Source organism: Canis aureus, chromosome 4 (assembly GCF_053574225.1).
Source record: "Canis aureus isolate CA01 chromosome 4, VMU_Caureus_v.1.0, whole genome shotgun sequence".
Lineage (NCBI taxonomy): Eukaryota > Metazoa > Chordata > Mammalia > Carnivora > Canidae > Canis > Canis aureus.
Window position 1 is genome coordinate 43,356,453 of NC_135614.1, and position 25,706 is coordinate 43,382,158.

At 46.4% G+C, this 25,706-nt stretch overlaps 2 protein-coding genes across 2 annotated transcripts in view; one reads left to right on the forward strand and one right to left on the reverse strand.

Annotated features, from left to right (window-relative positions):
• KCNIP1 (potassium voltage-gated channel interacting protein 1) overlaps positions 1 to 25,706 on the reverse strand; it is a 338,725-nt gene that overhangs the window by 293,120 nt on the left and 19,899 nt on the right. The gene's annotated exons all lie outside the window — the stretch shown is intronic.
• KCNMB1 (potassium calcium-activated channel subfamily M regulatory beta subunit 1) lies at positions 15,894 to 25,016 on the forward strand. Its single transcript, XM_077895569.1, has 4 exons — positions 15,894 to 16,295; positions 18,468 to 18,625; positions 19,655 to 19,826; positions 23,974 to 25,016. The coding sequence occupies exons 2-4, from the start codon at positions 18,492 to 18,494 to the stop codon at positions 24,241 to 24,243; spliced, it is 576 nt and encodes a 191-aa protein (XP_077751695.1). The 5' UTR covers positions 15,894 to 16,295; positions 18,468 to 18,491; the 3' UTR covers positions 24,244 to 25,016.

Sequence of the window (25,706 nt, forward strand, 5' to 3'; positions counted from 1 at the left end):
TAACAACACCAGCTAGCTTTTGAGTTCTTATCTTGGGATTCGTTCTAAGTGCTCTACTCATGTTACCTCCCTTAATCAATCACAGAAGCTAGAAACCATAATTCTCCCCATTTACAGATGGGAAAATAAAGGCTCCGAATGATGAAGCAACTTTCTGAAGTCACACAGCTGAACAAACTGTGATTCAACAGAACCCATATCCTTGAAGGGCTACCACCCTGAATAAGATGCCACCAGCAAAAGTCACTCTCCCTCGCCTGCTGAGGAAGTGTTCTGGGCAGCAGTGGCATTTATACCCTGAAATCCCCTGTTCCCAAGCAGGCATGCGGCACATGGTCCGAGTCGGCACTCATCCTGTCAGCAAGTTCTATGGTGTATATGCCCTGCCCTTGGGAGGCACGTGGTGTAGGCGAGATGGCAAGATTAGTAACCGGGAAACGATGACAGAAACAATGCAAGGTGGATCATGAAATATATCCCATCAATTATAAATGTCACAGGGAGTGCTTTCAAAGTACATTTTAGAGGAAGGTAGTTGCATGAAGTGTTAATACATCTTCTAAAAAAATATTCTGGGCTCAGCTTTCATTTGTGAAGCGGTGGGCTGAGCTTTGCCAATTTTGCTTCTCTACCACAGGACGTCTTAGGACCTTTCCTCTCCCAATTTGCGAGGGGCTCTCCATGCTGCATTTCCTTGGCCTCAAGATGCCATCAATTCTAAGAGGCATCATTAATGCAATAACTACTTTCCTAGGAAATAAGCACTTTCACATTTGATGTATATAAAGTGTAAGACACGTGTTGATTTCCAAAGTGTTAATATGTGCAAATCAAGGAAATGTATTATCAGGCAGGGTTTTCCCAGGACTTTGGGCCAAGGAAGTGTCTCATGTGGGACTGGTGTTCTTCAGAAAAGTCTTTGGATGGGACACCTGGGAGACTCAGTGGTAGAGCATCTGCCTTTGACTCAGGGCGTGATCCTGGGGTCCTGGGATCGAGTCCCACATCGGGCTCCCCACAGTGAGCCTGCTTCTCCCTCTGCTTCTCTCTCTGTGTCTCTCATGAACAAATAAATAAATCTTAAAAAAAAATCTTTGGACACCATGGGAGGGAGAAGAGAGTACCTCAGAGCTCAGGTGGCCAAGGAAACATTGGGGGAGGCAGCCTGGAAGTACCTCTTGAAATTTGGGCAAGTGGGAAAAAAGAGAGGCAGGAGAGGCGTGGGGTGGGTGCTGGGGACACAGTGAAGAGCTCCTCCAACCCCAGGGACTGTGTCCTGCATGGCACCCTGTTATGAAGGGGGCCTACAGGGAGCAGGTGGAGAATATTCTTGGGACATATTTCCCCACCATGCAGCCAAAAGCCGAGTACAGGGAGCAAGCAGCTGTGGTCCCTGACCTGGGGACCTCAGAGTCTATTATGGAGAGCTTAAAATCATCAGTTTCAGCCCAGGCCAGGCAGGCTATGGCAGAGGAAATATGGGTGCTATGAGAGCCCAGAGGAGGATGCCCTTCCTGGCTGGGAAGTGGTCAGAGAGGGCTTCCTGGAGGAAGTAGCTTTTAAGCCAAGGCCTGAAGGATAAGGGGAAGTGAATAAAATTAGTAATAGTAACCTAGATGTTGGAGTCGAGAACGGGGCATTGAAAGGTCCAGGTCACACAGGGTCTTGAGAACCATGGGAGGACATAGGGATCTCACCTTGCAGACAGTAGAGACACAGTGTGAGGTTTAAGACCAAGGGTTCTGGAGACAGGCAACGCTGAATCCAAATCCCTGCTACAACCTTCCTAACTGTGTGGCCTTGGGCACTTAGTCTCCAGAGCTAAACCTCAACTTTATCATCTATAAAATGGGAACAATGACAGTACCTACTGCAAAGCTGTTGGGAAGGTTGTCTAGGAAAGACTATGTAAAGGGCATGGAGCACACTGCTAGGAAAGAGCCCCGGCACCGTCGGTCTGGCTCCTTCGCATGTTAGCTGGGGGCCTCATCACCTCATTGGACCTCACTTCACCTTTCTACCTGTTCAAAGACGAATATACTGTCCAACCTCCTAATGTGGGATTTTTTAAAAATAATTTTTTGGTTATAATCTTAGTAAAAGGAAAATCGAGGTATCAATCAATGTAGGCATTCTGCTTACTCTTTCTTTCTAGATTCCTGCCCTTTCTTGGATCTATAGGTGTTCCTCCCATTTGCACCAACTGCCCACCAGACATACCGTGGAGACCCCAGGCTGCCCACTAGCTTCAGCCCCTCGGATTCATCTCTAGGTTCCACACTGCTCTGTGGATTCCATCAACTGATGGTTTCATAGGCTGGATATTTCATCAGCAAAAAGAGAGGTTGTTTTGTCTCGAAAAGCCAACAAGTTATTTAAAATTGTACTAGGCTCAGGGGAATAAGCTGATGGCCTCACATCACTTGGGGTTCTTACATGAGGTCTCCAGCCCTGAGACCTTCTACTGTCGCTCCCTACAGAGTATCATGGCCCAGGCTCAGGCAAGTGGCCTTCTCTTCTTTCTGGCTTTGGACCTCACCAATGTGAAAGGCCTGGAACTTTCCACACTCTAGGCAGGGAGGAAGGTCCTTTCTGCATCAGGATCCTTCTGGCTACAGTCCTTGGAGGGAGGAAGGAGCCTAAGAGGGTGAGTGAATAAATCCTCTGTCTTCTCCAAGCTGGAGCCAACAGGAAGTAGAGAAAGATGCTATGGGAGGAGACAGAAGAGGCTCCTTGGGATATGAAGGCCATCTGGCTGGTTCTGGTCCCCACTGAACAAGTCCCAGTCAAGGCTACTTTGGACAAGCCACAGAGTTCTTTGTGTCCAAATCACCTTTTTTCTTTTTTTTTTAATTCAATAGGTGCAATTATTACTACCTGCCATTTACTGCCCTAATCCTCACAATTATCCTTATGGATTATTATGTCTATTTTACAGATGGGAAAACTAAGGCACAGAGAGGTGAAATAACTTGGCTATGTTTACAGGGCCAGTAATGGGTGTAGTAGAGGTTGGAACTGGGGTGTACAAACTTCAAGTTTGTGAGCTCACACATGATGCCTCTTCAACCTCTCCAACCTACTCCTCCCTGCTTCATTCCAAAAGTCAGTCCCATCAGGCTCCACAAGGTTCTTTCAACATCCAGACCCATGTATCTGATTTCCCATGAACGTGCCCCAAATCTCTCTTTCACCAACCCTCTAATCATGGTATCCAATATTCCCCCCAGATTATGCCATCCATTTCAGAAGCCTTCCATATAGCTGTAAGTCTATTATCTTAGAGGAAAGCATAGTCAACACAATCATTTACCTGATTATTCTGTGTGTTAAAAACATGGGAACGAAGAAATAGCAGTGGAGGCAAATAAGTTTTGAGGAAGTGGAAGAGGGTGTCCCCACTGGGAGGTTTGTCCCAGGGGAAATGGGGATGGGTCCCAAGTCTCCATCCAGAAGTGTGACCAACCTCAGTGTTGCCAGTCACGTGGGTTTCCATGGGGATCACCTGGAATTATGGTTGAGCAGGGGCATTGCACACAGCCACGGGAGGGACTGCCATAGCCAGCCCAACACAGGAATCTCTCTGAGGTCCCACCTGCTCCCCAGTTCAGATACAGATGGTACAGATGGTTAGAATCACTGGTCCAGGAGACATATTATCCAGGTGCTGACAGACAAGAGGTGAGAAATTGCAGGGGCCTGAATCAGTTGTCGTCTACCACAAGGCTGACCCTTGGACACTGACCACAGATACTAATGTTGCCCAAAGAAAGCCTGTGCTTTTATTCCAGCTCTCTAACCTGGTACACCAGAAAGCAAGGAGACCCAAGGGAAGCCAGGTGGCCCGCAGGAAGGCTTGCATACAGGCTACTGCTGAAAATCACTCTTCTTGGGGTTGGAGGCAAAGCAGCACTTCTTTGCAATACAACTGGACAGTATACATCAAGAGTATTTTTAAAATATACCATTTTTGGCTCTATTTCTGGGAGTGTATTCCAAAGCAACAATGAAAATGACAGAAATAACTAACTGCATAAAGATATTCTGTGCAGACTTATTTATAATTGGAAGTAATCTTTATATTCAACAGTTGAGGAACAGTTGAGTAAACTGTAGTCTATCTACCATCTAACCATAATGCAGGCAGTAAAAATAATGTTGTGAAGACTTTGTATTAATAAGAGAAGATGATCATAATACAATAATAAATGAAAAATCTGAAGAGTACAAAACTATATAGTTACAATCGATTGCAAAAATGGCCATAGTATTTTGCAGATTCCTCTACCAAGAGGTGATCTTTCCTTCCCTCTTGAAATGGGGCCAGCCTTGTGACCAGCTTGGACTAATAGAATATGGTGTAAGTGACATGGCACAAGTGCCATGACTGGACCTTGAGAGGATTTACAGGTTCCACTTCACTCACTGCCCTTGAAACCAGCACCATGAGAATAAGCTCATCTAGTAAGCTAAGAAACCCCTTGTCACTCCAGCTGATTGATAGCCAGCCAATCAAGGGACATGACTGAAGCCTACAAGGGCCAACTGAGTACATAAGGGGGACCAGCTGAGGTTGGCCAAGCTCAGATCAGACCAGAAGAACCACACAGCAGAGTCATGAGTCATTGTTGCTAAATTTGGGGGTAGTTTGTTACCCAGCAGTGGATAACTGATACATCTGTCTATGAGTATAACTAGGTACAGAAAAACCATTTCAATGGGGAAAAATTCCCAGAGGAAAAGATTCCAAAATGCAAAGACTAGGATTAAATGGTGGGATCATTTCTTTAAAAGATTATTCATTTCAAAATTTTAAGACTATGTTTACACAATTTGCAATGAAAAATAAATGCACATTTTAAAAAGTGAAAAAGGAGCTGAATTTCCTTATCTGAAGAGTTCTTCAGATTCAAATCCGTCTGGCATGTTGGTGTTTTGAGTTATGATATCTTTAGTCTGCCTACTACGGATGCAGAGGGAGGCTTGAGCTGTGTCCTCCAGGTAGGGCCAGGATGGTGGGTTCTGGAAGGGTGTCCCTGGGACACTGACCCTCTTTCCCAGAGGCTCTGAAATGGGAAACTTGGGAACTGTTCTCTGGTGTTTTCAGTAGCCACCAGTGGCTCCCATCCCTGAATCTCTATGGTATTCACAAACCAGAGGGGAGGCAGTCCGACACCCCCATTACCTTTGGCTTCACTGTATTTGGAGAGCTCCAGAACCAGAGCTGGCATAGCAGGATAAGCCTGGCATTTGGAATGCAAAGGCCTGGACCCAAATTACAGCTCTGCCTTCCTGGTCCCTGCATCCATTCCTTGGCACTGACTGTGCTTAAGGGCCTGAGCTGGGCCTGGACATTTAAAGGTGAAGCAGACATGGTCTCCTAGGGGAGTCCTTAGTCTTATGGGGAGACCTACCCACTCAAACACCAAAGTTAGCATGGCCACATAACCTACTGTTCAAGTTGGATTATTTTTGAAAGTGAAGGTGGCTTACTGGAGTAAACACAGGCTGTCTGAGCTACCAGGGACCTGTGGTCATGCTATCTGGAGCCCATCCTCTCCACATGGAGCTGTAGACTAGAAGTGCAGTCCAGAAAAAAAGAAGACATTTAAACAAATTAAAAAGGAAATCACTGATTTCCTTTGAATGCATAAAAGTGGATAAAACTCATAGTTCACAGTTACATCTCTCATATTTTTCCTCTGCTCCTGAATTTTTCTAACAGGAGCTGCTCCAAAACCCCTCACATGTCAAACCAGAGAAAATTTTCTAGGACATCTGGCCCATATGGATTTTCTCTCCTTCTGCCACCCCCTCCCTTTCCAGCTCTCAGCTCTGTGTTACCTCTCTGTCTCCGCCTCTCTAAAGCCACTTCTCTCCCCCCATCCTCTAGAGGGACAGGCAGAAGGAGGGAAAAAGAATCTGACAGTTGAGGGCAAAGGACTGACTGCTCGGGTAGTGGGGAAGGAACAGGGAGGCTCGAGTAGATAAATCTGATCAATCTTATTCTTGGCAAACACACAGATAAATAAGAGTGTGCAAAGTTCAAAGATGGAACAGACCCACCTGAAGGAGGGGCACCAAATCCGGATGACACTTAATAAATATTGACTGAATTCTGCCTTAAAAACTGTGTGACTTTAGTCAAATCACTTAACTCTTTTGAGCCTTAAATTCATCTTCTGGAAAATAAGTGAAAGAATGAATTACATGAATGAGGAATAAATAAATGAATGATACTGTGGCAGTCACAGACTGACCAACAAAGTTTCATCCTACCACCCAATTCATGCTGGAAAGTGGCTGCTCATCTAGGACTACATTTCCCAGACTCCATTGCATCTGGGTAGGACCATGTGACTGGTCCTCACAAATGGAATATAAAGATAAGTCACATCTGTCACTTCTAGGTCAAGGTGGTTATCTATCAGTTACCCTCATTTTCTCTCTGCACGCACTCCCTCCTTCCAGTCTATTGGCTAGATAATTCTGGAGTCACCTCAAGGCCACAAAACAGTGGAGCCACAAGATGAAGAAGCCTGATGCCACTAGCAACCACCTAGAGGGGATCCACCCAACCAGAAGCATATATTCGGGACTCTCATTCCATGAGAAATGCACTGTAATTGGGGAAAGCCAATAATATCTTGAAATTGTTGCAGCAGTTAATCCATCCTGGCCAATTCCCCTGCCTCTCAAGGTTGTCATGCAGCTTAAATAAGGTGAGTTTAGTGGCTTCAGTGGAGTCCCAATTCCTGCCCCAGCCCCCCCTACCTGAGAAAAGCTTTGGTCATGTCCAAATCCCTGGAACCTGTGAATGTGGCCTTATTAGAAGAAAAAAAAAAAAAAAAGGTCTTGCAGATGTAATTAAGGATTTTGAGATCATCCTGGATTATCTGGGAGGCCTCTAAATCCAATGGTAACTGTCTTTGTGAGACAGGCGACACAGAAGAGGAGAAGACTGTGTGAAGACAGGAACAGAGACTGGAGTGGCACAGCCGCAAGTCCCCAAATGCCTGGGGCCACCAAAAGCTGTGAGAGACAAGGAAGGATCCACCCCTAGAGTCTTTGTAGGAACAGGGCCCTGACAACCTCTTCATTTCAGACTTCTGGCCTCCAGAACTGTGAGAGAACAGATTTAGATTGCTTTAAGCCACCTAGTTTGTGGCAATTTGTTACCGCAATGCTAGAAAACAAACACAGTGAGGTGTGTACAGGGCCTAGCCAGGTGCTGTGCATAAAGAAGGCACTCAGTAAATGGTGAATTAAAAAAAAAATCAGCACTGTACACTTCTACAATTTGCTCCTTAAAGATAGGGTCTTCTGGGACAGATAGAGTTCAAGTCTATCTTTTTAACTCCCAGAGAAGGTTCTAGTGAAACTCATAAAGGTATTTTCACTTAGAGTAAATGGAGACTTTGAGCTTATTATTTGTGGATCACAAACATATATATTTATTAATGTGCAACAAGCGGATTAAAAATCTTTTCTCTGCAGCATCTTTTTTTAAATGCCTGCAGGAGGCACCTACTGGATCCAGCCCCCTCTGGGCAGCCTAAGAGCCAGCGTCAGAAACAAGGGGTGGCCTCTGCTCGGGGTCCTGGCTCAGACTGAGTCACAGGCTGAGGCTTGATGAGGAGCTTCAGGAAGGCCAGGCCGGGTCCCTCCCCAGCTGAGGAGAGGTTGCAGGGAGTGCCTTCCCAGGACTTGTCGAGAATGGTGACAAGTAGCCAAAGAAAAGGCAATGCCAGGGGCCAGCAGTTTATGACTTTGTAGACTGTCTACCAGTCACATGTGGCTGTTTAAACTTAAGTTAATTAAAATGAAATAAAATTTTAAAAATTCAATTCTCCACTCACATTAGCCACTTATAAGTGCTCAAAAGCCACATGCCACTCGTGGCTCCCATATTTCGACAGCTCAAATTTCCATCATCATAGCAAGGAAGGGTAGGAGTCTCAGCTCTGTATGTGATCTTATGACCTTGGACAAGTAGGTCTCTACTTGTCTCAGACACTCTCTGTTTCAGTGTGTCCACCTGTAAAGTGAGGGCAATCATAGTACCTCCGTCATAGAGTCAGGATCAAATGAGATACTATGTTCTCAGTACTTAGCACAGGGCCTGCCACATGTTAGTGGCCAGGAATTGAGGGCTCTAGTTATGGGTAGAGAAGTAGTCTACAGAAGAGGAGTAAGGCAAGAACACTGCCTGGGAGTCAGTGGACATGGGCTCCAGCCTCAGTTCTGACACCCATGAGAGGCTGTAATGTCTGAATCCCAGTCCCTGCACCATTAAAGCTGCATGGCTTTAGGTAAGTTGCTTTGAATAAGTCTCTGATCTCAGATAGCTCACCAGTAGAAGGGAAGTTTGAATCTTATTGGATCTAATGCTTCCAGGAAAAGTGAAGGGGGCTGAAGCCTTTAAAAGGCTAATATTCTTTGATTCCTGCTTTTAGAAGTCTATTGGAAGAAAAGAATCAGGTGAGCAAAGACTGATGTTCAAAAATTGTCATTGGAGGATGGCTAATAATGACAAAACTTTGGAAACAGGCTAAATGTCTCATAATAGGAAAATACACATGTTATAGCACATTGGTAAAATGATCTATTAGAGACATGAAACCCTATGCTGTAAAATAATATTACATTAATGGGAAGGTGTTCCTGTTTAAAATAAGGACACATTTAAAATTATACAGAATATTCCTAAATTTATTTTTAGAAAGCATTTGCATTTGTCTTTAGAATATATTCTAGTGGTGGCTGGGTGACTCGGTCAGTTAAGTGTCTGACTTGATTTCGGCTTAGGTCATGATCTCAGGGTTGTGAGATTGAGCCCCGTGTCCAGCTCCATGCTGGACATGGAGTCTGCTTAAGATTGTCTCTCTCCCTTGGTGTCCATCGAAAGATGAATGGATAAAGAAGATGTGGTTTATGTATACAATGGAATATTCCTCAGCCATTAGAAACAACAAATACCCACCATTTGCTTCGACGTGGATGGAACTGGAGGGTATTATGCTAAGTGAAATGAGTCAATCGGAGAAGGACAAACATTATATGTTCTCATTCATTTGGGGAATACAAATAATAGTGAAAGGGAATCGAAGGGAAGGGAGAAGAAATGGGTAAGAAATATCAGAAAGGGAGACAGAACATAAAGACTCCTAACTCTGGGAAACGAACTAGGGGTGGTGGAAGGGGAGGAGGGCGGGGGGTGGGGGTGAATGGGTGACGGGCACTGAGGGGGGCACTTGACGGGATGAGCACTGGGTGTTATTCTGTATGTTGGCAAATTGAACACCAATAAAAAATAAATGTATTATTAAAAAAAGATTCTCTCTCTCTTCCTCTCCCTCTGCCCCCCCTGTTTCTCTCTCTAATAATAATAATAATAATAAAACATTCTTTTTTTAAATAACATATTCTAAACACCAGTACTTTGACAGTGGTTTCCTTGGGATGTTGGACTTTGATTGCTTCCTTTTATCTTTCTGTACTTATTAGATTCTCTATAACTTGCCTCTATCAGTTTGTGAATAGAAAACCTGACACACGTACAGGCTGTCAACCTACATGATCTCTAACCTATGAGGGATATTCTTTGACTCACAAAAGGGATAAATATATTCTGTTTGCAGCCTCAAAATCTCCACAACTCAAGGAGATGGAAGTGGGCAGGCAAGGGAATGTCAATCTGTCCTTTGACCCCATTCTGACAGGTACCTGTAAGAGCAGATAATGTAGATTGGGGGCCCTGGTCTTGCCAGAGACAAACATATCCTGAGCATCACTTACATTAGACATGCCATGAACATGTGCCCAATGAGTTTAGGAATGAGTGGTAAATCGAGTGCTGGCCATGTGCTGGGCACTATATGAATTGCTTTCATAGATTTTCTTCCTCTGAACTTAAAAAAAATGGGGACAAATAAAATATTTTGCATCTAAATAAATATATGAAGAACTGCTCAATCCTTGCTGGTAATTTAAGCAGAGCCAAATAAAACTGGGACTAAAATTTTTTCTTCTAGCTAATAGACAAATATTTCTAAATTTCATCATGCCCAGGATTGGTGAATATGTGTGAAATCAGCTACTCTATGTACCGGCTGTGTACACATATTTGTCAATTGGTGTCAATTTATGGAAAACAGTATACAATAAATATCAAAATCTGAGAAATGTCGAAAGCCTTTGCTCTAGAATTTTTTGTTCAGCTGTCTGGTCTTTATTCTAGGGAAATGGAATGGGCAAAAAACTGCAAGGAGTATTTAATGCAGCACTGTTTATGTCACCTGAGCTTTCTCAGCTCTCATCAGCTGGAGGCTACAAATGAGCAACATTTATTTTGATATACAAACATTTGGGCTCAGAGGCACAGCTCACAGCTCTGCAGATATTCCTGGGGGTTTGCAGAGATTCCCTCTTGTGCTCCAGTGCTCTCTGCTCTGATCTGCTTGCTGATTCTCTAACCCAAAAGCCACCTCAAGGAGATGGACTCATATCTTCTTGGGTACCCTTTCAGACCCACTCCGCACTTTGCTTTAGACTCTTCCTGCAGGCTGACCATAGGGATTGGAGCAATCGGCTTCTCTCTACCAGTTGGATTCAGTGAATGGGGTTCAGGAAATCAGAAGAAGGGTCTCCAGACGGTGAAATCAGCTCTTCATTCCCCCAGCTTAGCCACTGAGGGTCCCAGGCTGGAGGTAGCCCCTCTCAAGGAGACTCTCTTTCTGATGGTGGGACACAGCTCCCTTCCCTCAGCCCTCAGGCCCATGTTGCTAGCTCCCAGGGCACTACAACATTCCCTGTGCTTCCCTATCCACCCCATTGTCAGTAGTTCCTAAAACCTCCTCCATTTTCCCAATTCGAGTGTGCCCTTTAAGTGGCAACCTGGGAAATGGGTTCTTCAAAAAGCAAAAGCCCTGCTTTGCAGTGTTTGTAGATTTTGCTCCCCCTGTGGCTGATTTGCAGCTCCCAGTGACTTAACAACAAGCACTCTCTTGAAGCTGGTGTGAACCTGCTCAGCACATCACCAGCCCTACCCTTCTTGCAAGACCCTGACTGGTGCAGGACTATGTCGGGCCACTGCCTCTGCTGCAGCTGCCAAAAGTCATGATGCAGATTCCCTTATTAGGGGGCTACTGCCCAGGGCCACAGCATCACTGTGAGCCCTTTGTTCTCATCACTCCAGAGTCCCAAAGTCCCAAAGACTATGGGGTGAAAAGAGCTCCATCAGCCTGCATCTATTCCCTCTGCCTTGTTTCTCCCTCTTCCCCCAAGGCTCAAATCAGGCCTGGACAAGGCTAGGAAATTGAAATCTGCTGCCATCTTCTACTTCTTTGGCTCTGTCATCTTTATCCCCAAGTTCTGGTGCTTAAATTGTGTCCTCATAGATCCAATCTCCCCCGTACCTGTCAGTTCCAGAACAATGATGGGTGTAAGTGCGGTGGAGATGGATGGAACAGGTCCACCCAGCAACAGAGGAGGACTCTGAGCTCCAAGAACTAACAAGCATCCTTCATAAATATCCAACACCATACCTTTTAAATTAAATATACTACAGCTTACCCATATAAAACAGTACTGTGCAAACTTTTAAAAAATGTTTCCTGGTATGGCAAAATGATGACAGTATTCCATTACATTAAGGAGCAAGAGGTTTTTTCCTGGTCAAATGCTACAACATAGATGAACTTTGAGGACATTATGCTGAGCGAAATAGCCTGACAGAAAAGGGCAATTCTGGCATGATTCTATTTATACGAGGTATCTAAAGTAGTCAGACTCAGAAAAACAGACAGTAGATGGTGGTTGCCAAGCAGGAGGAAGAGATGGGGAGTTGTTGCTTAATGGGTGTAGAGTTTCAGTTTTGCAAGATGACAAAGTTCTGGAGATCTATTGCGCAACAATATCAAAACAATTACCACTCCCAAATTGTACATTTAAAAATGGTTAAGATGGCGAATGTTTTTTGAAAAAAAAAAAAGAGTTTTTTTTTTTTTTTCAAATTACACCACAAACCACAGCAAATACCCCAAAGAGTCTGTTTATCTAGAGATGTGACAGTGAATCAGAACAGTTCTTGCTCCAGGTCTCAGTGAGCTTACACTCCAGTGGGGAGACCTGTGAATGGGGAATAGGTGCAACATTACAAGGACCGTGAGTGCTCTGAAGATGCTGCACACGGTGCTCTGAGCATGTGCAATCACAGCACTGACCTGGCCCAGAAGGCAAGGAGAGTGGCTAAGGGAACAGGAGGTGGGGTGAGGATCCCAAAATCACATCCCAGGGAAGAGGAAGAGTGCCCTAGCAGGTGGGGACACAGGGATGTGCCCTCCGGAGGGAGAGAATGCATGCATCCTTTTATGAGCATCTGGAAGGACACACACACACCCTGACCAGCAATTCCCTCCCAGTTATCACTGTGCCTCATCTTCTTAGTACGCTTCTCTATTGTACAACTTTTTCACAGTGAGCGTGGATGATTTTGCAGTAAGGAAGAGGCATCAGAAAGCAACCTGACCGCACAGATGGAGAGCAGTGCTCTTTATTTATTTATGCTCTTCCTTGTTTCAAAGAGGATTTCAAGCTGCTTACAATTATGTTAACAATATAGCAGGCTAAAATACCTTGTCACTAAGTAAGAAAAATGAGGGGAAGCAAAAACACTGGCTGGAAGAATCAGACGAGAAAGGTGGGAGACTTCCCTTCCCTCAGAAGGGGCAGGCCTATCCTGTTCCTCATTGGGTCCAGTCTTGCCATTTAATTCAAATATGGACATTTAATTGTCCTGTTTTTATACTTTGTCTCAACTCTATTGAAAAATTTTTCACTGATTTCCTCTTTTATTACTCTCTCTCCCTGAAAATATAATAGTTTAGTTTTCCGTTGTGTCTTTTTGCAGTTTTAAAAATCTATGTCTCCCCTTTCCCACCGGGATCCACTATAGCACAGTGACGTATTCAGAGCCTCTGCGAGGCAGGTCCTCAAGGGTCTGTGAGCAAATGGCCTTGTGAGGACTGAGGGCGACTCACACCCGCTCCCAGCGACACGCGGCTGGGGACACACCCTCAGCTCGGGCTCAGGACACGGTTGCCAATTTGATTTATGGGACTTATTATCCCAAGTGGTGGCAGAGAATAGATATTGATTCAAAAGGGTTTAAATAAATAAGTGGATGCAGCATCCAGAAAGGGCTATGGACTGAGGAGAGGGGTTTGCACAGCAGCTGAAGCTGACTTGTGAAAAAACTCTGGTTCTCTTAAAGACTGTGCCTCAGGGAGTCACGGGTGGATAGGAATGGGCTGTGGAGTCAGCAAGCGCAGGTTCACATTAGGCTCCGTTGCATCAGGTGACAGGGGAGTGACCTTGGGCAAGTCATAGAAACAAGACCTTTTGTGAGGACTGCTGAGAAGAATGGATATGTGTATATGTTTGTGTATGCATATACATCTGTGTGTATGTGTACACGTGCATTTACACGTGCATGTGCACACATGTATATATGCACATAGTGTGCATATAAGTGTCCATATGTGTATAGGTTTATGGATCATGTATGTGTGTGCATGTGTGTATGTGCATTGTGTGCACATGCATATGCATATATCTGTACATGTGTGCATGTGTGAATGCATATGTGCATGTGTATGCATGTATGTGTCATATGTGCACACATGTGTATATGTGTGTAAATGTATGAGTATCCCTGATATGCATACATATGTGTATATGCAGATATGTACATACTTACTGCACGTGTGCACTGCTTGCATGTATAAATGTAAAGCCATGCATATATGTATATGCATGTGATGCGTGTGTGTGTGTGTGTGTGTGTGTATTCTCACATATGGATGTAGCTCATGCCCTGGCACATAGTAGTTGCTTAAGAAATGAGAATTCCCTCTTACAACACCTCCCTTCTATTCCATTTGTGCAGCAGTGAGCAACCTGAGGTCAGAACATACAGAGCACTTCTAAAGCTCCCCCATCATACTCCCTGTAGTCATCTCAGGGTTTCTCATCCCCACTGGTTCAATACTACTACAATCACCAGCAACAGTAAGTTTCTCTTTTAAGTCACTTGCAGTATATTCCAGTTACTGTGACTACATTACAAATTCCCTCAAAATATAGCAGCATAAAACAACTGTTTAATTGCTCATGGATTTTGTGAATGGGGAATTCAGAGAGTGCACAGAGTGGTGGGGTGATCTCTGCTCCATGATGTCTGAGGCTTCAGCTGGGGGGCTTGATGGCTGGGGCTAGAAGCATCTGCAGGCTTCTTCACTCACATGTCATTGGGGGATGCTGGTTGTTGGCTGAGAACCCAGCTGGGGCAGTCAGCTGGAACACCTACATGTGGCTTCTTGGCTTCCTCATAATCCGGGGGCTGGCTCTAAGGGAAGTGTCCTGAGAGGGCGCCCAGTGAAAGCTGTAGCACTGTTTATGACTTAGCTTTGGAAATCACACAGTGTCACTTCCACCACATTCTATTGGCAAGGTGGTTACAGAGCTCTGCTAAGGTTGAAGGATGCAGACGCCCCTCTTGATGGACGAGTGTTGATGTCACCCTGTAAGATGTGAGACACGATGCATGTTGGCGTGGCCATCTTTGAAAAATACAGTCTGCTGGCTAGGTAGCTTAGGTGATCTTTTCTTTTTCAAAAACAAAAAGGGGTTAGGTATAAATACCTCCATTCTAGAAATGGACACTGAGATTCAGAGATGCAAAGTAACTTACCTTGGGCATTTTATTTAGCCTCTCCGAACCTCAGTTACCCTGTCTATAAAATGGGCAGAAAAATCTCTACCTGAATAGATTGTTACGAACCTGCAGTGCTTATTATGTTAGGGCGTTGGAAGTTTGGAGTTGGGAAAGCATTTTGTGATTTCTAACAGCCAGTGTTAATGCAGAGCGCTAATCTTTATGGTCATAGCATTGTGACCTCCTTGCCCCTCACCTACAGCTCCACAGCCAGCTGGGGACAAGAGATTTCTCCACATCATCTAGAGAACAGAGCTTGTCCCAGCATTTTGAAGGGGGCTTCCATGATGAGAGCTCACGGTCCCCCTTCCTTGCTTGTTTCTATCTTCTGAGGGGAAAAGTACCTTGTGAAGAATGCTGGTATTTGCTTATAAATTCCAAATGTGTAACCCTTAATAACTCATTCAGTCAATTATGCACGCTTTGATCATACTTAAGAGTGGCTTAGTTGAATGTACTGTGTATGTCTCCCCCACGGGAGCAGGAGGAAGGACTGGCATTTTTGCATTAATTCTTGGGCCCCAGAAGGACTATTCTGGCCCCTAGATGGGCCGAGGACCATCTTGAAAAATCATTTCTCCAGGGATTCATTCCAGGCCCTGTGTCTCTCGTTGTCAATCTACCTGTGAGGTCTCAGGCCTTAAAAGACCTCTTTGCTGTTCACTTGTCATATTGAGAGGAACAAACCCCTTCCCATGACCCCAAACTGTCCTTTGACTGTCTCAAGGAGGCCACTAGCTGAGCAAGCTGTCCCTGGACCTGGCTGGCTGGAACTGCCGTGGAGCTCTCACTGCTTTTAGCTTCTGCTTGGCTGAGCTTTAAAAGGTGGGTTCCTCTTCCTCTGCCTCAAATCTCTATTATCCCTAACACTCATCATAACCCTAAACAAGTTAGTTTAAAAAAAAAAGTCCTAATAACATAGTTGAGAAAATTGAGGCTCAGATAAGTAGCTGTGACCTGCCCAGGTTCACACAGTATGTAAGTGCCAAAGGTTCAGGAGGGTTTGGATGCTTCTATGGGGATATGTCAGCCCCCTAGTAGCTGATAAGCCCAACCCCTTGGAGCTCTAACTCCTCCTCCCTCCTTTGTGTCAACGAAAGGAAAATCATTTCCTATTCCTGGCTTCTCTGCCAGCCCAGAGAGAGTGAATGACGAAGAAAAGTCTCTAAATGTACCAGGATGGTCTTTCCCGGTTTCTCAGTTTTGCTGTCTTTTTTTTGTTCAAGATCTGTTTCCTACAGACCCTGAAAATTACAGGTGTGGAGGCCTGGGTAACAGCTGCCCTCTTCTCCTGGGCTTGGTCCCGGCTCTCTGGAGTTTGTGTCCTGGGGCTGTGTGCTCAGACTTGACCATGTTTGGGCATGGAGGCTCGTCCCAGATGGGGACCAAAGGCCGCTTTCCCAGAGATGGGCTGGGAGCCCAAGCTTGCTGCTGCAGCTCAGACAGCCTCTTTTGGGGTGGGGGCTGGGGGCCAGGCAGAAAGTATCCGCCTGCTGAAGACTCCAGGGCAGCAGAAACTGTGAGTACTGCGTCCAGAGCACTCGGGGAGTGGTTTCTCCAAACACTGGGGCTAGAGGGGAGGTCTTGGGGGAGAGAGGCTGGCAGTGGGAACTTGCTTCCTTAAGGGAAGTCCATCAGGATTCTGGGCTCCAGGGGGGCTGACAGTGGTGTCACCCAAGACTAGCACTGCTGGTGTTTGTGCCCATTCTGGTGGCCTGCTCCATGGCTGGGTCACTCCTAGCACTCAGGTCCCAGGTTCCAGAGCAGCCAGAGGGCAGCAGCCTGGAGAGCAGCACCAGTCCTGGCACTTGTCCCCAGGGGAGGAGTGGGACAAAACTTGGCTCAGCAAGAGCCCTGGGGACTTCTGCTCCAAGCCTTCAGGATTCCCTTTGTTAAGAGTAACAGCTAATATTTATTGAGAGCTTGTGTTGGGTCAGACACTGGGATCAATATGTGATATTTGGTATGCCACTTGGTCTTTGTAGGAACTGTCTGAAGCAGGTACTATTATTCTCCTTTTACAGCCACATGGTTGCTAAGTGGCAAAGTCAGGATTTGATCCCAGATCCACTGACTTCAGAATCCCTGCCCCACACTCCACCAAACGCTTGAACACTGTACTCTGTGCCCTGTCCTCCTAAGGACAAGAATGCCAACCAAAATGCTAGGTCCTATCTTCTTTTAATTTTTCCCATCTTTCCAAAATTCACCCCAGACATTGAGTGACTTTTCTAGATGGAAGATTAGCCAAAAAGTCCAGAGGTATTTAGCAACTCAAAAAAGTGAGAAATTCTTCTTGGAGTTTAACTGAAATCCCCCCTATTAGAGCCACAATCCATTTCTTCCTTTCTAGGCCATCAGCAGTGCCTACCCTTCGTCCCGTCTGAAGGTTCTCACTATGGTTGTCAAATCGTATACCCATACCCATACACATACCCATATCCTCACCCCATTCCTGAGTGGTCTTTGGAGCATTGATCATGACTCTGCAAACCTACTCACTCGGTGTACACAATCTCACCAGAGCGTTGTAGACAGGTGGGATCTGAGCAAGCGGCAGGTTTCAGACTTCCCTGTGACAGGGGAGCCTCTCAACTCCTCTCCTCCTGAGTTCCCAGATCTGGTCACACAGCACGCCTGACTTCCCAGTGTCCGGAGTGCCCAGGGCCAGGAGGACACAAGATGTTTCGCAGCAGAGGAGTTAATGCCCCTGAGACAACTGAGTAGCCTGGAAGGTAGGGCACACGCCAAGGGCAGCTCCTCAGGTACACCCCATCTCCAGGAAAGAAGTGGTTTTATTTGGGGCACTGAGTGGGCCCTGCTACCCCTTTTCTGTTTGCTGCCCCCAACTCAGCCAGGCTTGCTTGGGATTGTGTTCACAAACTGTGAAATGTTACAGGTTTTTCTAAGATGAGTGTCCTAGAAAAAAATGCTCAGATGTCCCACCCCTGCTGCCCACTGTATTCATCTATTTCCTGTATTACTTTTCTGTTGCTGCCATAATGCATCACCGCAAACTTGGTGGCTGCAAATAACGGAAATCTCTCACATAGTTCCGGAAGCCAGTGAGGTGTTGGTAGGGCCGAAATCAAGGTGTCTGCAGGGCCCACTCCATCCAGAGGCTGAGGGGACAATCTGTTGTTCCTTGTCCCCTCTGGCATCTGGTGGCTGCTCATACTTCCTGGCATGTGACTACAATGTTCCAATCTCTCTTCCCTGGTCATATCGCCTTTTTCTCTTCTGTGTCTAATCTCCCTTTGCCTCATTCTTGTAAGGACCTCTATGATTACATTTAGGGTCTACATGGATAGTCCAGGATAATCTCTCTATCTCAGGATCCTTAACTTAAAGTCTTTGCCACGTGAAGTACCACTCACAGATCCCAGGGCTGAGAGGATGGACCTCTTGGGGGCCATTACTGAACCTATCTCACATCGTGTGACCTTGGACAAGTCACTCTACCTCTCTGAGCCACAGATCCTTCAACTGTAGAATGGAGATGATAACACTTGCCTCTCAGAGTTAATGGGAGGTTTGCGTGAGTTCAAAGAGCCCTGTGAAGTTACAAAACTCCATACAGAACTAGAGGTGATGTTGATCACTGAGCACTCTCCCTTTTTACCTGTCCCCCCTTCTGTGGATTACTTGTTGCCTGGGCTGATCTCATATCTGTTTGCCTCTATGGCTCTAGAAATGACCACTGCCTGCCGTGGACATGGGCAAGAAGCTGGTGATGGCCCAAAAGCGGGGAGAGACTCGAGCCCTTTGCCTGGGTGTGGCCATGGTGATGTGTGCGGTCATTGCCTACTATATCCTGGGCACGACCATGCTGCCCCTCTACCAGAAAAGGTAGGACACTCTCCTGGCCTGCTCCCATCCTCCAGCCCCTCTCCTAAGGCTCTGGTCTGCCAGGGACCCCAGTCTTCTTCATACCCCTCCCCTTGACTTCACACCAGGCAGGAAGGTCTGGACAATCATTCTTAGGGTGAAGGGTTCAAGTGCAGGGAGGGTAGGGCTGGCTGGACTCTGATCATCGGGGGTTCTGGGACTTGGGGATAGCAGATACAGGAGGCCCTTCTCACAAGAAACAAAGAAGGATCAGAGCAAACATCCCAGTGTGAGTTTGATCCCAGGAGAAATCAGAGGTTTTAGATTTTCATTGCTTGTCTGCACTGCTTGACTCCCCCTCTGAAACCTCCTGGTCAGGTGGGCGTCTAGCCTCCTGTTGAATGTCTCTAGCGATGGGGAGCTCAGTACGTCACTGTGCATATTTCATTTTGGGTTTTTTCTGTAAGTAGGAAATGTCTACAATGAACCAAAACCTGCTCCTGTGGAGCTCTGCTCTGGAATCTCAGAGAATGTTCCTTGCTCCCTAACATGTCAACCACTTGAGCTTTTAAAAGGAAATCTGTGAAGTTCCTGACCCATTCTCTGTTTGGAATAAACATGCTCAGTTCTCTCATCCTGTTTTTTGAGGCTAAGTCTCTGACCCTCGCCTCTGGGCATGTTCCAGCTGCTGGCAACCCCTCCATCTGGTGATGTGTGTCCTGCCTGATAAACGGGAGATGAGTCACAGTTGATTCTCTGATGTGTTGATGAGCCTGTTAGTCTCTTCTGGGCCTGCTTCCTCCTCACTTTTTATAACCCTGGAGTGATTCCAGGTTGGAATCTTACCCAAGGGGTGATATCTAAGAGGCAAACGAGCACTGATATTCTGATTCTATGGTTCTTGCCATGGGTTGGGCAACTCTGCATTCACACTCCTTTAGTGCTGGATGCTTACGACAAGACGAGGGTCCCAGCCCTAGGTCTCTCTAAAAGGGTTCAAGCCTGGAGCCCATGTTCTGAGATACGTACGTGTGTGCATGGTCTCCCCAGTGTGTGGACGCAGAAATCCACGTGCCATCTGATTGAGACCAACATCAGGGAGCAAGAGGAGCTGGAGGGCAAGAAGGTGCCCCAGTACCCGTGCCTGTGGGTTAACGTGTCAGCTGTGGGCCGGTGGGCTGTGCTGTACCACACAGAGGACACTCGGGACCGGAACCAGCAGGTACTGATGGTGGGGGGGGGGGGGCAGCTGGGCACGTGTCCCCTTGCCCCTGGCAGGTGTGGGGGCCTCTTCCTAAGGAATCCCCATCCCTGCTCTGGAGAGTAAAGGCTAGGAAAGCTGAGCTTACTTGACATGGAGGTCCAGCTAGACTTAGCTCTTCTGGTTCGGAGTCAGACAGACCTGGGTTTGAATCCCCATCCTGCCACTAATTGCTGTATGGCCAGGCCACTGAGCCCTTCTAAGTCGCAGGTACCACCTTTGCTGAAATGCTGTTATGAAATCAGAGGCTGTGTGGTGTGCTGAGCTCCATGTCAGGTGGATAGAAGGCATTTCTATAAAGCAAGTCAAATGAGAGGCCAGACCCAGAGCTGAGCCTTGGAGGAGAACACCTGAGACACCCCCTGTACCCCGGTGAAACCAGAGGCCCAGGGCTGAAGCAATCTCTGGAGGCCAATCAACGCCCGGGAGATTTTCCCATCATTGCCTTTCCCCACACACACCCAACCCCCCATCCTATCCTTTCATATAGAAAATACAAGTTGGCCATATCCATTTAATGATTCACTCACTCATCTGGTAGTCATCGAGCACTTCCTGTGTTAGGAGCTCTGGACTCAGGAGGAGAGAGCTCATCTGGGAAATAGTATGTAGTGGGGAGGGATTGGTGCCATGGAGAGGAACAGAGAAAAGTATGGGGTTAAAGGTGGCAGTAACTTTTTCCAGCCAACAGTGAGGTGAGGGTATCAGAAACGCATTTGGGTTAGACTTTAAAAATCAAGCAGATGTTAGATACACAGACACGTGAGGGCAGCATGCATGGTGAGGGGAGGGCATAGACCATGGCATGGTGGGAGGAAGGGCCTAGAAGAGACGGGACTGGAAGGAGACAGGGTGCGGTGGGGCAGGGAGAGGCTGCAGAGGTGCATTCCACAAGACCCAATTATGGAATCAGAACGCTTTTTGTTTGTAGTAAGTTGCTGCTTGTTTTTTGAGAGAAGCAAAACTTTAATGAAGAATGGTACAAGTTATGGATAATAATTAGTCCCATATTTAAAGAAATTAATATAGAAAACACTTTACTGATTTATTTATTTTGCTAAAAAGATAGTCTTTAAGGATATCTGAGTGAGACAGCAGATACAACGCAGTAGGAAAGGAGAAACGTGTGTTGAATTCCAGTGCAAGACACCACATAGCACGATTAAGGAAGCAGGTGGAAGAAGCCATCCCACAAAACATGGGGTTAGGCATTTATATCCAGTTGGGGTTTTTTTTTAAGCTTTAAAAGTCCAACATAAGGAAGAGAATTGGGAGAAGGGCTAAGCTTATCTATAATCACCGTTTTACCAAAAAACACACTGATTCAACCTTATGAGAGGGGAGGTGATCTTCCTCAATACCAAAAATAGTAAGAGTGAATGCCAAGGCAGTCAGGTCTCTCTGATCTATCAGGACGGGTCTCTCACCAACCTGGGCTCGGAACACACGAAGTTCCTTTGCATTTGTTTCAGAAGGCCAGAGCTTTATCTGGAACAAGTTCACTCCGATTAATGCTCATGGTGCAGATTTTAGCAGGGAGCAGAGTCATAAGCGGCTCCTAACTGATCCTCCATTTCCCGTAGCATTTCCCAGGGGAAGGTTCTACTGGTTCCCAAGAATTTAAATTCAAGTAGACCGTAGAGAAGGCAAATGCTAATAATATTCTGGCACCGTACAGGCTGTGTGCCTGTCATCTCTGCCAAGGACCACTGAATTATGGAATTAAAATGTGATTGGGCAAGCTGGCACTGCTCAGCTCTGGCTGTGCATTGGAACCACCTGGGCACTTACCCAAACTGGGTTTCTACACCAGACCAACTGATGCAGAATCTCTGGAGTCTCCAGGTGATTCTGAGGTTTAGAATTATTTCTATGAGTGACCAGGAGTGTTTAAAGGGTCTGTGGTCCTAGATGCATGATCAGGGTGGTACAGAGGAGTGGAAAGTTCAGTGGTTGGGCAGAGAGGCTGAGGCCATGGCCAACAGTAGGGGTGGAGATTGAGCCTGTGGTAGGGATGGGTGCTGTTGGTGAGCGTTTGGTAGCTGATGGGATGGGGAGGGCAGGGTGCCAAGGGCGAGGGCGTGCAGTGGGATTACTGACAGTGTTGGGGCGTCACTGAGAAGTGGGTCTGGAGAGTGCAAGGCAAGTGACTCAGTGCCACCAGATGGAGGTAGAGCCTCCCAAGTTCCCTACATCAGCTTCTACCAGGACTCCTGCTTCTTCTTTGACATCTAGTGGCTGTTGATTTATCCCGAGGAGCAAGACACAAATTTCCAAAGACAAGCAGGAGCGATCACTGGTGTGCTAGGGCTTGGGAGCAGACTGGCTTGCCTGACCTGAGGTCGCCAGCCTCTCCCTGGGTCAGTTTCTGCAGCACACCCTCCAGTCCTGTCTCCATGACAATTCATCCAGGCAGCTACCCTCACAAACCTATTTTACAGGACTCAGAGAGGTTGTGGCATTCACCAAGGTCACATAACTTAGAACTGGTGGCTGAATGCAGGTCTGTCTGGCTCTACAGCCACACCTTTGCTCAATGAGCTGGGTTACCCAGAGCCAGAGTCAGAGGCATTGGGGAGATGGTCTAGGTCCTCTCAGCTCAGAATTCTGAATTCAGCTGCTACTGGGACCCTGCAGTATCCAATGACTTTGAATGTCAGATTCCTTGGAGGCAGGTTTCCCGCACCTCAGCTGCTCCCTGGCAGGCTGGAAACCTGCTCTGGACACAGCTTCCCCACTTCCCAGACTGTCAGAGCCATGATGCAACCATTTTCTTTACTGCTGGCTGAGTGCTATCAGGGCAGGCAGCTTTGGGGCCAGGGTCTCATTCAAACCCAGGGAGTAGCCAAGGCCTGGGGAGAAGCTGGATCAACACTACATGTTTTGATCTCAGACATGACTACCAGGCCAGCGGTCTCAAACTATTGTGCGTGAAGGAGTCACTTGTTTGCGGGGCCCCACCCTCAGCAATTCAGAGTGAATAGGAACTTGTGCTATGGTCAGCTCTCCAGGGAGTCTGCTGCAGGTGCTGTGGGGAAACCACCTTGCAGAACATCTCCCAGAGCCTCACGTAAACAACATTCAGACCTCCCAGCACAGAGCAGAGATAAAACCAGCATTTCTACTTTGTGCCTTCTTTGCAGAGCTTTCCAGCTGGATCTCATCTGACCAAGCCAGGGGCTCCTAGCCACAACAATCAGTGTCAGAATTAAGTGTATACTATGCTCTGCCTGTACAAGCTCTTTCCAATGTGTTCTCTCTTACTTTTGGATCCCAGTGTCAATTACTGGCTTGCCAATGATCTTTTGTTTGGCTCACACAAACCCTCAAAGGGTTTTCAATTTAAATTTTTGCCAACATTTTAAAATTGTGAGAGTTCACATTAAAATTTGGCTTTCTGGCTTTTCTTGAAATGTCAGAGGCCTGGCTACAGTAGGTCTCCTGGATCGCCTGGCATCCGTCATACAGATGGCATGATCATTGCCAGTCTGGATGCTTCTGGCTTTCTCCATTTCATCAGGCGCCACCACTCCCTGACAGTCCTCTCTGGTGCAAGGCAAGTGTCAGCTGGCATTTGTCATCTTCTTCCCTCACCCACTTCACATGTGGACATTTACGTGCATGAGCCCTGTGGGGAATTGAGTGTATGACCTCTGTCCCGAGCCTGAATACAGAGCCCACTCAGTCTGTGTCACTCATTGGTTAGATAAGCTTGAAGTCCCTCTTTAATTACAATCTTTGAAAGAGATACTGCTATGAACCCATTTAAGAGCTGAGATATCAAGGCTGAGAAAGGTAAGCAATGTGCCTCAGGTTCTACATCCAATGGAAGCAGAGCCAGAGCTGCAGCTGGGCCCCTGGCTCTGGGTGTGCAGTGGGTACCCTGAGCAGCTCCTGGACCCCCACCCTCACCAACAACACTGTGAAGGCTTCTCTAGAACCATGCAGTGCACAGCCTGCCAAGCTTTCGGCAAATTCATTCCCACTGGGGGCCCCGATTCCAAAGCCAACACTTTTCTTTACTTCATGCTGGCCCCTCATGTCTCCCAAAGAAACAGGGATTTCCAACTTCATGGGTGCTCTTGCTTCCCTCCCCACCCCCTTGCAGTGCTCCTACATCCCAGGCAGCCTGGAGAACTACCAAGTGGCCCGGGCCGATGTGGAGAAGGTCAAAGCCAAATTCCACGAGCAACAGATTTTCTACTGCTTCTCAACAACCCGGGAGAACGAGACCACTGTCCTGTATCGGCGCCTCTATGGGCCCCAGACCCTCCTCTTCTCTCTCTTCTGGCCCACCTTCCTGCTGACCGGAGGTCTCCTCATCATCGCCATGGTCAAGATAAACCAGTCCCTTTCCATCCTGGCAGCTCAGAAGTAGACCTATCCACACCCCAAAGCTGCCTCACTGCAAAGCTGCAGGGGGTCCCCTGGCTGCTCCCTAATTACGTATCCCCACCTCCTCCCCCTGCTTTCGCACTGTTCCACTAGGATCCATAACAACTTCTGCTACATGGTTGGGCTTTGGGAAATGCCTCTGATAAGTCATTCTCGGGTAAGAATGTACAATGAGTCCCTGGGGCTTCAGAGAGCCCAAGGCCAGCTGGTAACAGCTTTCCATTACCTGTCCCCACTCAACTAACTGAAACCCTACTGTGCCACCCACCAGCCCCCAGATAACAATGATGCTTATCTCTGTGCCTGTGTTCTCATGGTTGGCCCAAAAGCCTACCTTTGCCATCCTTGGCAAACCTTACTTTCTTCTTTGAATTCCATAATGAAAATAACAGCAGCTCCCGTGTATAGAGAACATTCAGAATTTACTTTTAGGACACTAGGTGCTATATACATTTTTATTCCAATATGAACAAATATAGTTACAAACTTCCAGTTATACATGGTGACTGTAATTAACAATACCATACTGCATATCTGAAAGTTGCTAAGAGAGTAAATCTTGAAAGTTCTCATCAGAAAAAAAAACATTGTAACTATGTATGGTGACAGATGTTAAGTAGATTTACTGTGATCATTTTGCAATATATACAAATATCGAATTATTATGTTGTATACCTGGAACTAATGTAATGTTATATGTACAATTGACATAAAATATGTCAATAAAAATATGTATCACAGGAGGCTATAAGAAAATATACTAAAGTATATTGAAATATTAACAGTGGGATTGGGAATTCAGATGGTGGCTAATTTTAATTTACTTTTTCATCCCTCTTTTTATTTTTGGTACTTTTCTAAATTTTCAGCAGTTGGAAGATGTGGTTTTATTGTTTTTAATCAGAAAAGCAGTGACAGATATTATCTTGGAAGGATTTGGAGGAGTGAACCTCACGTCACCAAGCAGGAGGAAGTGTACTGGGAAGGGGCTGGGCTCCAATCAGAGGCAGACTTTTGAGAACATACAAATTTTAAGAACTCTCTGTGGAAGGAAGGTAACCACATAGATGGGGATTTATAATTTATAATGCAGGTAAGTGTATGGCACTGGCCCTGCAAGGGAAGCGTGTCTCACACTTGAAAAGGGCATAAGTGTGGCATGCCATCATCTCTATTATTACTACTCCAAGAAGTTTTCCTAGAACAGTGGTTCTCAAAGTATGGTCCCTGGTGCTGTGACATAAGCATTCTGTGGGGCCTTGGGAGAAATGCACATTCTCTCCAGCCTTTCCTAGTCAGAAGCCTCAAGGGGATGTGATGGGGTGAGACGAGGTGGCAGACAGGGGACGGGGACAGCACTCTGTGGTTTGACACTGGCTTCAGTGGCTTCTGAGTGCCCTCAAGCATGACAACCACTCGTGTAGAGAACCAGTGCCCTGTCATTGA

What these genes read in the sequence shown, in the direction of transcription:
- KCNMB1 (XM_077895569.1), top strand. Translation starts at nt 18,492, where the DNA reads ATGGGCAAGAAGCTGGTGATGGCCCAAAAGCGGGGAGAGACTCGAGCC. An exon ending in CTGCCCCTCTACCAGAAAAG is followed by an intron (nt 18,626 to 19,654) that starts GTAGGACACTCT and finishes TGGTCTCCCCAG; the next exon opens with TGTGTGGACGCAGAAATCCA. An exon ending in CTCGGGACCGGAACCAGCAG is followed by an intron (nt 19,827 to 23,973) that starts GTACTGATGGTG and finishes ACCCCCTTGCAG; the next exon opens with TGCTCCTACATCCCAGGCAG.